The sequence below is a fragment of the Rhinatrema bivittatum genome, chromosome 8 (assembly GCF_901001135.1).
Source record: "Rhinatrema bivittatum chromosome 8, aRhiBiv1.1, whole genome shotgun sequence".
Taxonomy (NCBI): domain Eukaryota; kingdom Metazoa; phylum Chordata; class Amphibia; order Gymnophiona; family Rhinatrematidae; genus Rhinatrema; species Rhinatrema bivittatum.
In genome coordinates, this window is record NC_042622.1 from 263,269,413 (window position 1) to 263,283,682 (window position 14,270).

The following is a 14,270-nucleotide window of genomic DNA, read 5'->3' on the forward strand; positions in this document are numbered from 1 at the left end:
CGCAGGCATCCTCCCGCCTCAATCAAGAGTAGCTTTTGTACATCCTATTGGTCCTGAGTCCATCTGGCTACATGCTAGAAAATAGAGAAATTACTTACATGATGATTTCGTTTTCCTTAGTATAGACAGATGGGCTCAGCATCCCTCCCACGGCTGCCCAAGAATGGTGCCAAGGAATCGTCCATGAAGTGAATATTCCAAGAGGTTATGGGTAAGCCATCGCCCAGTCCCTAGGTCAGGGCATCTGTAATCTTGCTGGATTTAGCATTAGTCTGGTTGAGTACAATTATGGTTATCCGTTTTTAATCAAGATTTTCAATAGTATGTCCAAAATGGCTTTTGAAGAGAATACTGAAGGACTGAGGTCTCTGCAGGGGTGGATCTAAGATGACGTCAGCTTTGAAACCTGACTCTGTCTCCATCTGCTGGCAGGGGAACACATAACCCATTGGTTCTGAGTCCATCTGTCTACACTAACGAAAATGAAATTCAGGTAAGTAACTTCTCCATTCTCCATGTTTTAGTATTTCTCAGTATTAAGACAGTTGAAGATTCTTTACTGGGATGGGGGGAGACAAAGATGTCAGTTCTAAGACACACAAAAAGTTACTAACATCATAAGATGAGATGCAGGTTGGTCACGGCCCTATAGGAAAGCATGTTGCCCTATTATCCAGACTGGGCGGAGCTAAGCCAGTATCTCTGCATTTGTGAAATAAATATTCATCCTATGCTCCATGTGCCTGCTACTAACCCCCTCCCCCTCGCTTCGAGGTGGGGGGGGTTTAATCTTTTCTGTAGCATTTATCCTTTTCCCTCCTTTTGGTGTTGTCAGTGAACTTCAGTCTGCCTCAGAAATGTGAATACCTGGATGAGGTTCTGTATCCGGAATTGAGCAAAGAAGATGCTGAAAAGCTGGTGGCAGCTTCTAAAGAGGAAGCCCGAAGACTGCGTGCGAACCCAGAGAAGCGGATGAACCGGCGCAATAACCGGAACAAGCGCAACCGGCAAGGCCGCAGCCGTGGCCAAGGATATAGTGGTAAGATTTGATACAGCAGGGTTGAGAACAACCTTTCAAGATCATTGAATCCTCCTTGGAGGTCACAGTCTGAAAAGGTCATGCTCAGCAAGGCAGAAACTGTCTCCCATAACAAGAGGGTACTGCTTCCCCTTGCCCCAATAGTCCTGTAGGCACTTGTGGCCAGATTGCAGATGTACATCTACTAGTTCCTGTACATACCCAGATCAGTGGGTTATGCACTCCCACCAGCAGATGGAGGCAGAGAACAATACTTTGAGGCACTGCTATATCCAGGTGGTGCATACCTGCAGCTCTGAGCTGAGTTTGGATTTCTGGACCATCCCTCGAGTAGAACCAGGTGAATGTGGGGGTTGGATACCCTCGGCAGTGCTAGCCCGTGTGATTCGGGACTCCTGATTTGCCAGGGGACTGGCTCCCTCAGTGGGTTCAGGGAAGTATCCCCTTTGGGGAAAGTTAATTTTTTCTGCTTTTTTAAAGTTTTGTTGGGGGGAAAAAAGTGCCTTTTTTTTCTTCTGTCTCGCGGCTCCCCGGGTGAATGTCTGCTCAGCGGGGCTGGGCCAGACAGGCACCGATTTAAATTTCCTGAAGAGGGGAGAGCTTGCAGCCTTTAATGGAGCCTTCCCCGGGTGGTGAAGGGCTTCCTAGGCAGTGTCTCCAGCAGTCCCAGGTCTATTTTTAGTGCAGCGGCCATTTTGTTTTTTCAGCTTCCATGAGACTCCCTGAAGGTGTTGGGACAGATTTTTGCCAGTGAGTTTTTTTTTTTTTGTTTTTGGGGGGTTTTTTGGGCAACATCAGTTCTCTAAGGCAGCACTTGATTTCTCCTGGGGGGAGTGCCCTTGGGTCACTTTTGGAGCGCTGCAATGGCAGAGAAGCCACTGGTTATACCCTGCAAGGCTTGTGAGGGTATGGTCTGCCTATTTGAACACCCTCTCACTTTGCACTACTTGTGCTGTGGGGGGTTTAAGCCTCGGAAGGCCGCACACTATCGGGCGCCGGCACCGGGTCCAAAGGTAGGGCTTCAGCGTCCACTGCTTCCCCTGTGGGAAAAGATTTCCAGGCTGATCCTCGTCCGCTGTCTCCTGCGGTGCGGGAACCAAGGCCAGGAGGACTTGAGGGCCGCAGAGTCGGATTCCAGTGGTGATGCTGGCCTGGGTGGTGTTTCGCTGGAATTTGAGCTCCTAATGCATTAGGCATTCCTGGCACGGAGGTTTGCGAGGCGCAGATCCCTGGAGGGGAGTGTGGGAGCCCCGAAGCATCCTCATCTCCCGAGCGGACAATCTTACTTCCCGCTCGGACGACCCGTTGGGGGAAAAGGTTCCCCCTCCCCCCAGGTAACACCGCTGACTCAGGGGGAAGTCCCCCTGGACTTGGACACGGGCGATGGCGACCAGTGTCAGGTGGATCCTGGCTCAGAAGGCGATGATCCCCCCGCATGGTCCGGTTCTTCGAGGAGGAGCTGCGGCCCCTTATTCCCCAGGTGCTTGAGGAACTGCGGGTGAAACTATCTCTGGAAGAACGGCGTGAACCCGATCCTGGATAGCCTCTGGGGGCTGCCTAGCGCTTCCCCATCCCAAAGAAAATTCAGAAGCTCATCAGTCGTGAGTGGGAGTCCCCGGACGCAGGTCTTAAGGTCGGCCGGGTAACGCAAAAGTTATATCCACTACTTGATGAGCACTTGGAACACCTTAAGATCCCTAAGGTGGACACTGCAGTATCAGCAGTCACTAGGAAAACTACCATTAATACAGATTTTTTACTCGTACACCGTCCTCATTCTGCACCTCATACCATTAGGTTGGATGATTCATCTTTTGCTTTGAATAAACCTATCAAATGTCTTGGCATCCTTTTTGACGCCACACTTTCATTCAAACCTCCCATCAAAGCTTTGGTTAAATCTGGGTTCTTCAAATTACATCTGTTATCTGGCTTACGCCATTTGTTCAAATCTGATTTTCTAATTGTAGTGTGAGCTATTATTTTCCCACATCTAGACTACTGTAATAGTCTTCTGTTAGGTGTACCTAAATCTAATTTGCAGCCGCTACAATTACTACTCAATGCTGCTGCTAGATTAGTGACCTGTACTAAACGTTTTGAACATTACACCTGTTCTGCTTCACTTGAATTGGCTTTCAATTTCTGAATGCATTAGATACAAAATTGCGATGACTGTGTATAAATTACTCAGTCCAGATTCTCCTCTTTGGGATAACGCCCTTCTCAGAATTTAACCTACTCAGCATTTAAGATCGTCGCAACATGGCTTATTAGATGTGCCTTCCATCCACAATGCCCATCTCACAGTTACACGAGAAACTGCATTCTCTGTGGCAGCCCCTTCTTCCTGAAACACCTTACCCTTTGAGGTCCGAATGCAGGAAAATCTGAAGAAATTTAGGCTTTCTTTGAAAAACTTCCTCCTTCAGTGTACCTAAGTAAAATTTGAACTTTGCTGGCAGTTTCATGTTGCATTAGAGTTTGTTTGTGTTATCATTGTTGTATGTTTTTGATATTATTTTATGAACGTTTTATTGTAAATCGCTTAGGCCACACATTTGTGTTAAGCAATCAATAAATTTTAATGAAATGACAATCCCAGTGGCGAGGGTTGTGGCGCTTCAAGAAAAGACCGCAAGCTGGAATTGCAGATGAAATGCTTGTTCGAAGTCTTCTCGTTGGGCCTTTGGGCGCCAGTTTGCGCGAGTATGATGCAGTGGGCGTGTTTATGTTGGATTCAGAAACCGCAAGAAGTGACGTCTTCTGGTGTCCTGTCCACGTCTCAGGCGGCCCGCTTGGAGGCGGCGGTCGCTTATGTGGCGGATGCCTTATATGACCTGGTACTTGCGTCTGCCCAGACCATGGTGTCTTCAGTAGCGGCTCGACGGCTTCTGTGGCTCCGCAATTGGGCGGCGGATGCTTCCTCTAAGTCACAAATGTGTAATCTTCTCTTTTGGGGGAAATTACTATTTGGAGAGGATTTAGACTAGCTGATGAAACCTCTGGGAGAATCCAAAAGCAGTAAGTTGCCTGAAGATAGGAAGCACTTTAAGAAGTCCTTTGTTCCATAAACCCAGTTTCGGGATTCCCGAAGAACCAGATTGGGGAGGGGTGCTCCCTCCTCTGATGCCAGGCAGTCTACTTCTCGCCCACAGTCCTTTTCGTGGGGCTGGCCAGCCTGCAAGAGGAGGCTTCGGGCAGGGGGCTGGAGCCGATAACCCTGCCCAGTGAAGTCCAGGCCTGCTCACCCTTTGTGCGGGACGATCAGGGGTAGGTTGTCCCATTTTTACGAGGAGTGGGCCAAGATCACTTCAGATCGCTGTGTGCTGGACGTGGTAAAGGACGGTTACACCTTAGAATTCTTTCGGCCTCTTGGAGGTTTTCCTAGAATTGCGCTGCATTTCCCGCAACAAGCAGGCCGTGGTGGAAGGCACCCCGCAAAGATTGTTGGACCTGCAGGCTATCGTCCCTGTACTGCCGGAAGAGCGGGGGGTGGTATTCCATTTATTTCGTGGTTCCCAAGAAAGAGGGGAGTTTCCCCTCCTGTTGGATGGAGACTCCGAACTGTTATCACAGCGGTTTGGAAGGAGGAATTCCTCGCCTCCCTGGATCTCCCGAGGCTTACCTGCACATCCCGATTCACAGCGAAGGAAGTTCTCGCATTTCAAGATTCTGGATCATCATTTCCAGTTCCAAGCGCTTCCATTTGGCCTGGCGAGGGCCCTGCGCACTTTTACCAGGGTGATGGTCGTGGTGGCAGCGGCCCTCTGGCAAGGAAGGGGTGATGGTTCCTCCTTTTTTCGATGATTGGCTGATTTGAGCCAAGTCTGAAGAGGACTGCGTGTGGGCGGTACGCCGGGTGATCCATTGCTTTCAGTCCCTCGGTTGGGTGATCAACGAGGCGAAGTCATCTGATCCCTTCCCAGTCCCTGGAATATTTGGGAGCCCATTTCGACATCTTGCTGGGCAGGGTGTTCCTGACAATGGACAGGATGTGCAAATTGCAGCAGCAGGTGCATCTTCTACTGAATCTCCCAATCCCCAGAGTGTGGGACTATCTGCAAGTTACTTGGGCCATTGGCATAGACGTTGGAATTGGTCCCTTGGGCCTTCGCTCACTTGAGACCGTTGCAGAGGGAACTCCTGTCGTGGTGGAATCCGGTGTCGGAACAGTACCAGTTGCTGTTGTCACCACAGGCCCGGACCAGCCTGGAGTGGTGGCTGTTGGAAGCCAACTTGCAAAAGGGAATGCCCCTCGAAGTCCCGGATTAGGTGATCGTGTCGACAGATGCAAGTCTCCAGGGCTGGGGAACGGTGTGCCTGGGTCATGCGGCCCAGGGCCTCTGGTCCCTGCCCAAACGGTCATGGTCCATCAATCGCCTAGAGACGAGAGCAAGTCCTCAAGGCGTTGGTGGCCTTCCAGTCCCTGGCTCAGGGGAGGATGGTTCGCGCCTTCTCGGACATCGCCACCGCGGTGGCTTATCTCAATCGCCAGGGAGGAACCCAGAGTCCGGCCATGGCGCAGGATGCTCATCTCCCGTTTGTATGGGCTGAGCTTCATCTGGAAGGAATCGCAGCCTTTCACATGGCAGGTGTGGACAACGTACAGGTGGACTTCCTCAGCTGTCAGCAGCCGGACCTCGGGGAATGGAAGCTGTCCCGGGGGGGCTTGGAATCACATTTGTGCCAGATGGGGAGCCCCCCCAGCTGGACCTCATGGCAGTCTGCATCAACTTACAGACTGATCGGTTCTTCAGCCGAAAGAAGGAAGTCGGGGCAGTGGGCATAGACGTCCTAGTTTGCAAGTGGCCAACTGGAATCTTCCTGTATGTCTTCCTGCCTTGGCTGCTGATCGGACGAGTCCTGCGGTGCATAGCTCATCCCAGTCCGGTAATCCTGGTGGCCTCTGAGTGGCCACGGCGGCTGTGGTTTGCGGATCTGGTCCGTCTGGCAACCGAAGGTCCGTTGCGCCTGGCTCATCTTCCGGACCTCTTACGTCAAGGTCCCATCTTTTCGGATTGGGAGGATAGCTTCTCTCTCGTGGCCTGGCTTTTGAGAGGCAGAGGTTACGAATGAAGAGGGGTATTTGAAACAGGTGATTTCCACCCTACTACAGGCCAGGCAGCCCTAGACTTCTATGGCTTACTTCCGGGTGTGGAAGGTGTTTGAAACCTGTTGTGATCAACAAGGTCTAGTGCCATTGTTGGTGTCCATTCCTCAGGTTTTGGCTTTTCTGCAGTAGGGGTTGTCAAAAGGCTTGGCTTATAATTCCCTGAGGGTTCAGGTTTCAGCCCTAGGAAGTCTGAGGTCCGATAGATGGCAGACCCTTGGCCAGTCACCCAGATGAGGCCCATTTTCTGAAAGGGGTAAAGCATCTTCGTCTCCGATTCTTAAGACGTGTCCAGAGTGGAATCTCAACCTAGTCCTACGGGCGCTTTGTGAATTCCCCCCCTTGAGCCTCTGGGGCACGCCTCTCTGAAGGATCTCACCTTGAAGGCAGTGTTTTTGGTGGCCATTTGCTCATCTAGGCGTATTTCAGAATTGCAGGCCCTGTCCTGTAGGGATCCCTTCCTGCGCATCTCATAGAAACATATCCCGGTGGATAGGGTGTCCCTGCGTACGGTGCCCTCCTTTTTGCCGAAAGTGGTGTCTGCCTTCCATGTTAATTAGACCGTGGAGTGTTTTGGTTTTCCCGAATGGTCTCGTGACTTGCCTTTGGGAAGAGATCCTCATCTTCTTGATGTTCGCCGGATTCTCCATTATTTGAAGGTCGCTAACTCCTTTTGGAAGTCAGACCACCTTTTTGTTTTGTTTGGGGTGGGGGGGGTCTGAAGAAGGGTGAGAAGGCATCCAAGGCTTCCTCAGCTTGCTGGATGAAGGAAACTATTTGCTTGGCCTACATCGGCAAGGGGCGTTCCATTCCAGCCGGATTGAAAGCTCACTCGATGAGGGCGCAAGCGGCTTCTTGGGCAGAGTGTCAGTTGTTGCCTGCAGAGATTTGTAGGGCCGCAGTTTGGTCCTCCTGCGTACCTTTACAACACATTACCGCCTAGGTGTCGGGGTTCTGGACCAAGCGCTTTTTGGAGAAAGTGTTCTGTGAGCAGGTCTTTTGGGTTCCCGCCTGGTGTAATGTGGCTTTGGTACATCCCACTGGTCTGGACTGATCTGAGTATGTACATGAGAGGAAAATTGGTTCTTTCCTAGCCTATAGCCAGATGGACTTAGGACCAATGGGTATAAAGCTCTTCTGCTAGCAGATGAGAGACTGAGTCAGATTTCAAAGATGACTTCACTCTAGATATAACCCTGTAGTAACCTTAGCTCCTCATTATCTCTCCGTCTCCTAGCAGTTGCGGACACTATCCCACACACTAGAATAGTGTTAAGAATTACAGCATAGAAGAAGACAGAAAAAGATTTACCTTAAAGAAGATCGAGCCCTGCTCTCCGGTGAAACCTAAGGGTCCCTCCCCCAGTTGAGAATTCCTGAGGTGATTTCCGATATCCCTCAGAGATGTGCCTTGGTCTGGTTGCCGGTTCCCGGCGTGGGCATAGCCCCAGAGTGGCTGAGAGGCAGCAGGTGCACAGCTGAGCGCAGCAGTGAAGTAAAGCCCTCTCTCCCCGCAGCTAGAAACCGTCCCGGCACTCTATTAGTAAGCGCCGAGACCAGGTAAGCAGAAAACTTTAAATTCAGGTCTCCGAGGCTCGGATTGCCGTGCCGATGAGATTTCTTTTCCAGCGAGGTAAAAGGGAACACCGGGTTGAGCAGCCCTGGTTGGGCTAGGCCCCGATCCAGTACAAGGGTCCACGTGGAGACCCGTGGGGAGCAACAGCGCCATCTTCCCTTCTCGACTGGCGGGTACGTAAGGGGCAGGCTAAGCGACCGATGCACTTAACTTGTGCGCGTCCAGCACAGCTGCACGCATAACTGCGCGTACATCTACAAACACAGCCGCATTTACAATTACATGCGCGCATTGAAGCTAGAGGCAATGGCACCAGCACCAAGAAGGCCAGAAGGAATTCTCTGTGCGCAGCCTGAACTGGAGTCCTGCCTTTTGCCAGCATTGCAAGGAAGCACATGGGGAACCAAAGCCTGGTCCCTCACTGTCTGGGGCTGGGTCTGGAACTGCTACAGATGATAGTTCTCCGCATCTGTGCATCTCTGAGAGAGCCTCTCCACAAGAGGGCCCCTCAGTAGCTCCTACACAGACTCCCCCTGGGGTTGACATGGACCCAGGAACCTTCTCTTGGTTAGAATTTTTCCAAGGGCTACAAGCCTTCGTTCATGCACAATCAGCCCCAGCGGCGCCCAGGGCTCAACCCCTACCGGAAGCACAAGATCCTGCCGGCCCTGCTGAGATGCCTCGGGATATGCCCCACCTAACCAAGAATTTCCCTGACAGGGAGCCAGACACCTCAGACAATGATGGCGACTCCATGGAAGGAGAAATTCTTCCAGGCCTGGAACCATACCGAACCATGCTTCGCTTCTTCCACAAGGAGCCTCATGCTACTTCCCAATGATGGAAGCCATCCAGGAACTCATCGACCTAGAATGGGATACCCTGGAGGCCAGCTTTAAAGGAGATCGGGCCTTGGAAGCCCTATACCCTCTAGAACAGTGTTTTTCAACCCTGTCCTGGGGACCCCCCCAGCCAGTCGGGTTTTCAGGATATCCACAATGAATATGCATGAGAGAAAATTTGCATGTTATGGAGGCAGTGTATGCAAATTTTCTCTCATGCATATTCATTGTGGATATCCTGAAAACCCGACTGGCTGGGGGGGTCCCCAGGACAGGGTTGAGAACCACTGCTCTAGAACCAGCGACCAAGGAACGCCTGCGTTTCCTGAAAGTGGACGCCATGGTTTGTGCAGTCTCTAAGCGAACAATGATTCCCGTTGAGGGAGGGGCTGCACTGAAGGATACTCAGGATAGAGGACTGGAATCCATCAGCAGCATTCCTGATGGATGCAAGCTCAGACCTGGTGCTTACCTCAGCCAGAGGCATAGCCTCGGTAGTGGCAGCCAGAAGACAACTATGGCGCTGGAATTGGTCAAATGCGACATCTAAAGCGAATCTCACAAGGATGCCCTTTAAAGGATCCCTCTTGTTCGGAAGCAAATTGGAGAAGTTAGCCAGCAAGTGGGGTGAATCCTCAGTGCCTCGACTACCGGAAGATAGGAATAAAAGATCTCAGCATCCCTCTCCCAGAAGAACCAAGGGCAGAGACTCACAATGCTTTAGACCCTACAGGAACTCGCAGTTTCAGGCACCTCGCCCCTCTGGAAGGCCCCAGCCCTTTTGGAACCAACAGACCAAGAAGAGCAGGCCCGGGGGCAGGCTCCAGCCGTGCTCCACAATGAGAATGGGCCAAACCATCCACAGGAAGAGGAAATAGGGGGTCGACTTGCCCTCTTCTACCAAATATGGGTCGCGAACACATCGGACAAATGGGTACTAAACATCATTCGAGAAGGTTACTCTCTGGAGTTCCGCAGCATCCCTCGAGACAAATTTATGATGTCACCCTGCCACTCCCACACCAAGAGGCTGGCAGTGGAAGCCACCCTGACAAGACTACTCAGTCTGAAGGCAATAAAAAAATATGGGGCGCTATTCCATCTATTTTATCATTCCCAAGAAGGAAGGATCATTCCGACCCATCTTGGATCTCAAGAACGTAAACAGTCATCTGCAGATATACATTTCCGCATGGAGACTCTTCGCTCAGTCATAATGGCAGTACAACCAGGAGAGTTTCTGACCTCCCTGGACCTGTCTGAAGTCTACCTTCAAGATCACCAGCGTTTTCTACGCTCTGCGATAATGGGTCACCATTACTAGTTCCGAGCGCTACCTTTTGGCCTAGCGACCGCCCCCAGAACATTCACCAAAATTATGGTGGTTGTGGCGGCAACACTGAGGAAGGAAGGGATCTTGGTACACCCTTACCTGGACGACTGGCTGATCAGGGCAAAGTCTTCGGAAGAAAGCAGACAAGTGACTAGCAGAGTCAAAAGCCTACTGCAGGAACTTGGTTGGGTCGTGAACACGGGCAAGAGCAATCTGCAGCCCTCTCAATCCCTAGAGTACCTGGGGGCCCTTTTTGACACCAAACAGAACAGTCTTCCTTCCTTCCCTTAGGAGAAGGAAACTGATGGAACAATTACGATTTGACCAGTGCACGCCCCAAGGTATGGGACTATCTTAAAGTCCTCGGCCTCATGGCATCAACCCTGGAGGTCGTCCCGTGGGCAAGGGCCCATATGTGACCGCTCTAGCGTTCCTTACTGTCACGGTGGAACCCACTATCCCAGGACTACTCAATTCGCCTCCAACTACCAGCAGAGATACGTTCTCAGCTCCTGTGGTGGCTACAGGAAGACCACCTAAGCAGAGGAGTAAGCCTATCCCCACCCAACTGGACCTTGCTCACCATGGGCATGAGCCTGCGAGGGTGGGGAGCCCACTGTCAGGAACTGATGGCCCAGGGACAATGGAACAAGGAAGAAGTGAAATGGAACATAAACCACCTGGAAGCTCGAGCAGTCAGACTAGTGTGCCTGCAATTCGATGCATATCCAGCATGGCTCTCTGCTTCATGGCATGGGAGAGGCTGATACATCAAGCATTTCCAGCATAGCTCTCTGCTTCAACAGCAGGGGAATAAGAAAAGCTGAGGCTTCACGCATATCCAGAATAGCTTCAACTGCAGGGGAGAAGAAAAAAAAAAGGATTCGCACTCACAAAGCAGGGAGTAGCTGGCTTGTTACGGCGGTTACTACCCTAAACCAAAAGGGCCTGATACTTCACTTTCAATGCATAACCAGCATGGCTCTCCGCTTCAACGGCAGGAGAGAAGAAAAACAACCAATAGGGGCTGTATGACATAGTCTGGGTAAAGGGAATAAACATGGGTGTAGCTTGCTTATTGCAGCAGTTACTACCCCTACTACCCCTAACTAATCAAGCTAGGTATTTCACTTGGATGCAGCTCCATCACTGCTCTCTACATTAATGGTGGGGGTGGAAGGGAAATAGAACCAAGAGTTAAGAGAAAATAAGTATGAGAGAAAAAAATGTGTGAAGCTTGCTGGGCAGACTGGATGGGCCGTTTGGTCTTCTTCTGCCGTCATTTCTATGTTTCAATTCAGCCACAGACTTCGAGTAATGTCGGACAACGCAACAACTGTCGCTTACATCAACCGCCAGGGAGGAACCAGGAACCAGCAAGTGTTTCTGGAACTAGAGCCCCTCATGGCATGGGCGGAGATAAACCTACAAGGAATCTCGGCCTCCCACATCGCTGGGGCCTCCCAGCCATGGACCTACTTGGCCACCTGTCTCAGTGCCCCAAGTTCCCAGGTTTTTCAGCCACAGGTGAGAGCTACACTCCCAAGGGATTGACACTCTCGGCCAGAGGAAGACTTACTGTATGCCTTTCTCCCCCCCCCCCCCCCCCCCCCCCCCCCCATGGCCACTACTGGGCAAGGTCATCCGCAAGATAGAACATCACAGGGGATTAGTTCTACTAGTGGCCTTGGATTGGCCAAGACGACCATGGTACACAGACATGCAAAGACTCCTTGCAGGAAACCCTCTGTGCCTATCTCCACACAGGGGCTTTCTCCGACAGGGCTCGATTCTCTCTTACGGTCTGGCCCTTGAGAGGACTCACCTGAAGAAGTGCGGTTACTCAAAGGCCGTGATTGACACCCCTACTCCGAGCACGCAAGTTCTCCACATCCCTGTCTTACATACGGATCTGGAGAGTATTCGAATCCTGGTGCGAGGACCGCGGGATACTCCCGCAGACAGCCAAGATTCCCATGATTCTGGAATTCCTACAGGATGGTATGAAGAAGGGGTTGTCACTCAACTCCCTTAAAATCCAAGTAGCTGCACTGTCCTGCTTCAGGGCCGAAATAGACGGTATCCGGCTATCAACCCATCCGGATTTGACCCACTTCCTGAGAGGTGTTAAACAATTCCGACCACCCCTGAAGTGGGTTCTCAATCTAGTATTAGACTTCCTAGCTGGGGATTCCTTCGACCAACTCACGGTCTGTCTCTACGCCTTCTAACGTTGAAGACGGTATTCCTGGTGGCAATATGTTCAGCTTGTCGCATCTCCGAACTACAGGCACTATCCTGTCAGGAACCGTTCCTTAGGGTCACTCCTGGAACCATACAGCTGCGCACCGTCCCCTCCTTTCTACCAAAATTGGTTTCCCAGTTTCAATTGAACCAAACCATCACTCTACCATCTCCGGATGAACATAAGAACTCGGAAGACTCACGCCTTCTTCGCCATCTAAATGTTGGCAGACTCCTAGTACGGTACCTGGAAAGATCGGAACCGGTGCACAAAACGGACCGCTTGTTTGTCCTTCACAGCGGGAATAAACAAGGAGAAGCGGCCTTGCGGGCAAACATAGCCCGCTGGATCAAGGAAGTAATCAAGGCAGCCTACATAGAGGCAGAGAAGCCCTTACCACTACAGATTAGGGCTCATTCTACGAGGGCCCAGGCAGATTCTTGTGCAGAAACTAAGCTACTGTCGCCTGCTGAGATCTGTAGGGCAGCAACATGGTCCTCCATACACACCTTCTCCAGGTTCTACCGCCTGGATGTTCAAGCCAGAGAAGACACGGCCTTCGCAAGGGCAATACTAAGTGGGCCACGAGCAGCCTCCCGCCCTGTCCAGGAGTAGCTTTTGGTCCTGAGTCCATCTGGCTACATGCTAGGAAATGGAGAAATTACTTACATGATCATTTCGTTTTCCTTAGTGTAGACAGATGGACTCAGCATCCTGCCCATGGCTGCCCCAGAAAAGGAGAACCTCGGATAGCAAACCTCAAGACTAAGCAAATACGGGTAAGCTGCTTACCCCTAGTTCAAGACACCCACAGTTTGTCTGGTGTTGGCATTAATTGGTTGAGTGCACTGGCGGTCTCCAGTTTGGAAACTTAGTAAAACCAGTTCAAGTTTTAATCAAGTTACTTAAGCAAAGATATATCCACAATGGCTTTTCGAAGAGAATACTGAGGAGCTAAGGTTACTGCAGGGTATATCTAGGGTGACGTCAGCTTTCAAATCTGACTCCGTCTCCCATCTGCTAGCAGAAGAGCACTGTACCCATTGGTTCTGAGTCCATCTGTCTACACTAAGGAAAACAAAATTATCAGGCAAGTAATTTCTCCATTACCTGATAATTTTCATTCCTGTAATACCACAGATCAGTCCAGGGACCCTATCCGGGTGTTGCTGCTGAAAGACTGATTTACCTGGACTTAAGCCGCTGTACATAGGAAGTCTTATCAGAATGCATTTATGCCAATTCGGTGATAGGAACCGTGGTTCGGACCTGGGGTTTTCAGTTTCAAGACTTTTTTTTTTTTATTTTGGCCCTTGAAGGTATTTGTTTCATGTTCGCCCTTTTTTGGGGAGTTAAATGGTTTTTTTTGTCTTTCTTGGCTTGGGTATGGATAAATACTGAGGAGCTGCAGGTGGCACACTTGGATATTACGGTGCCTCAAAGTTTTGTTCTCTGCCTCCATCTGCTGGTGGGAGTGCATAACACACTGGTCTTGACTGATCTGGAACGAAAATTAGCAGGTAAGAACAAATTTTCCTATTCTGGGGAAACACATGGCCTCTAGCTAAGAATTATCACTATAATGTATGTTAGAAAAGAAACTAAAAGTGGGGGGAAACCCTGGATACTTGCAAATAAAGGCACAGGGCACAGTAGCTCCAGTTTATAGAATAGTTTTCTATTGAGCTATAAACCCAAAAAGGAGGAAGAAACAGATGGACCAATAGAAGGAATGTGTTCATAAGATAAGTTGCTTATGATTGGCAACCTGAGTTAAGTTTGGTTTTCCACAGGTCCTGTTCAGCGTTGGGGTTACGATAATCGACCTTTTGTTCAGCAACAACAGCAGCAGCAGTACTGGGCACAACCTGGAAACAGGGGGGTGAGTGTGGTTCCAGTGAGACGTGTGGTCTGCTCCTCTCCTGAAAAGATTCATGGTGGGCTCTGTGGTTGTCTTGCTCTCTGAATGCACTTTCTTTTTCAGGGTTACCGTAACTTCAATGAGAGATTCAGAGATGATTATGATCAATACTATGGAAGAAACTATGACTATAACAGTTATATGGATTACTACAGGCAATATAATGAAGAGGTGAGTGAATTGGGAACAGCCAGACAACTG

At 50.5% G+C, this 14,270-nt stretch overlaps 1 protein-coding gene across 1 annotated transcript in view; it reads left to right on the plus strand.

The window, feature by feature from the left end:
• The window catches only part of HNRNPUL2 (heterogeneous nuclear ribonucleoprotein U like 2), a 98,554-nt gene that overhangs the window by 82,270 nt on the left and 2,014 nt on the right, over positions 1-14,270 (plus strand). Inside the window, exons 11-13 of the mRNA XM_029614843.1 lie at positions 836-1,039; positions 13,942-14,030; positions 14,133-14,240. Coding sequence (XP_029470703.1) covers positions 836-1,039; positions 13,942-14,030; positions 14,133-14,240 — 401 coding nt within the window. The remainder of the gene's footprint in view (positions 1-835; positions 1,040-13,941; positions 14,031-14,132; positions 14,241-14,270) is intronic.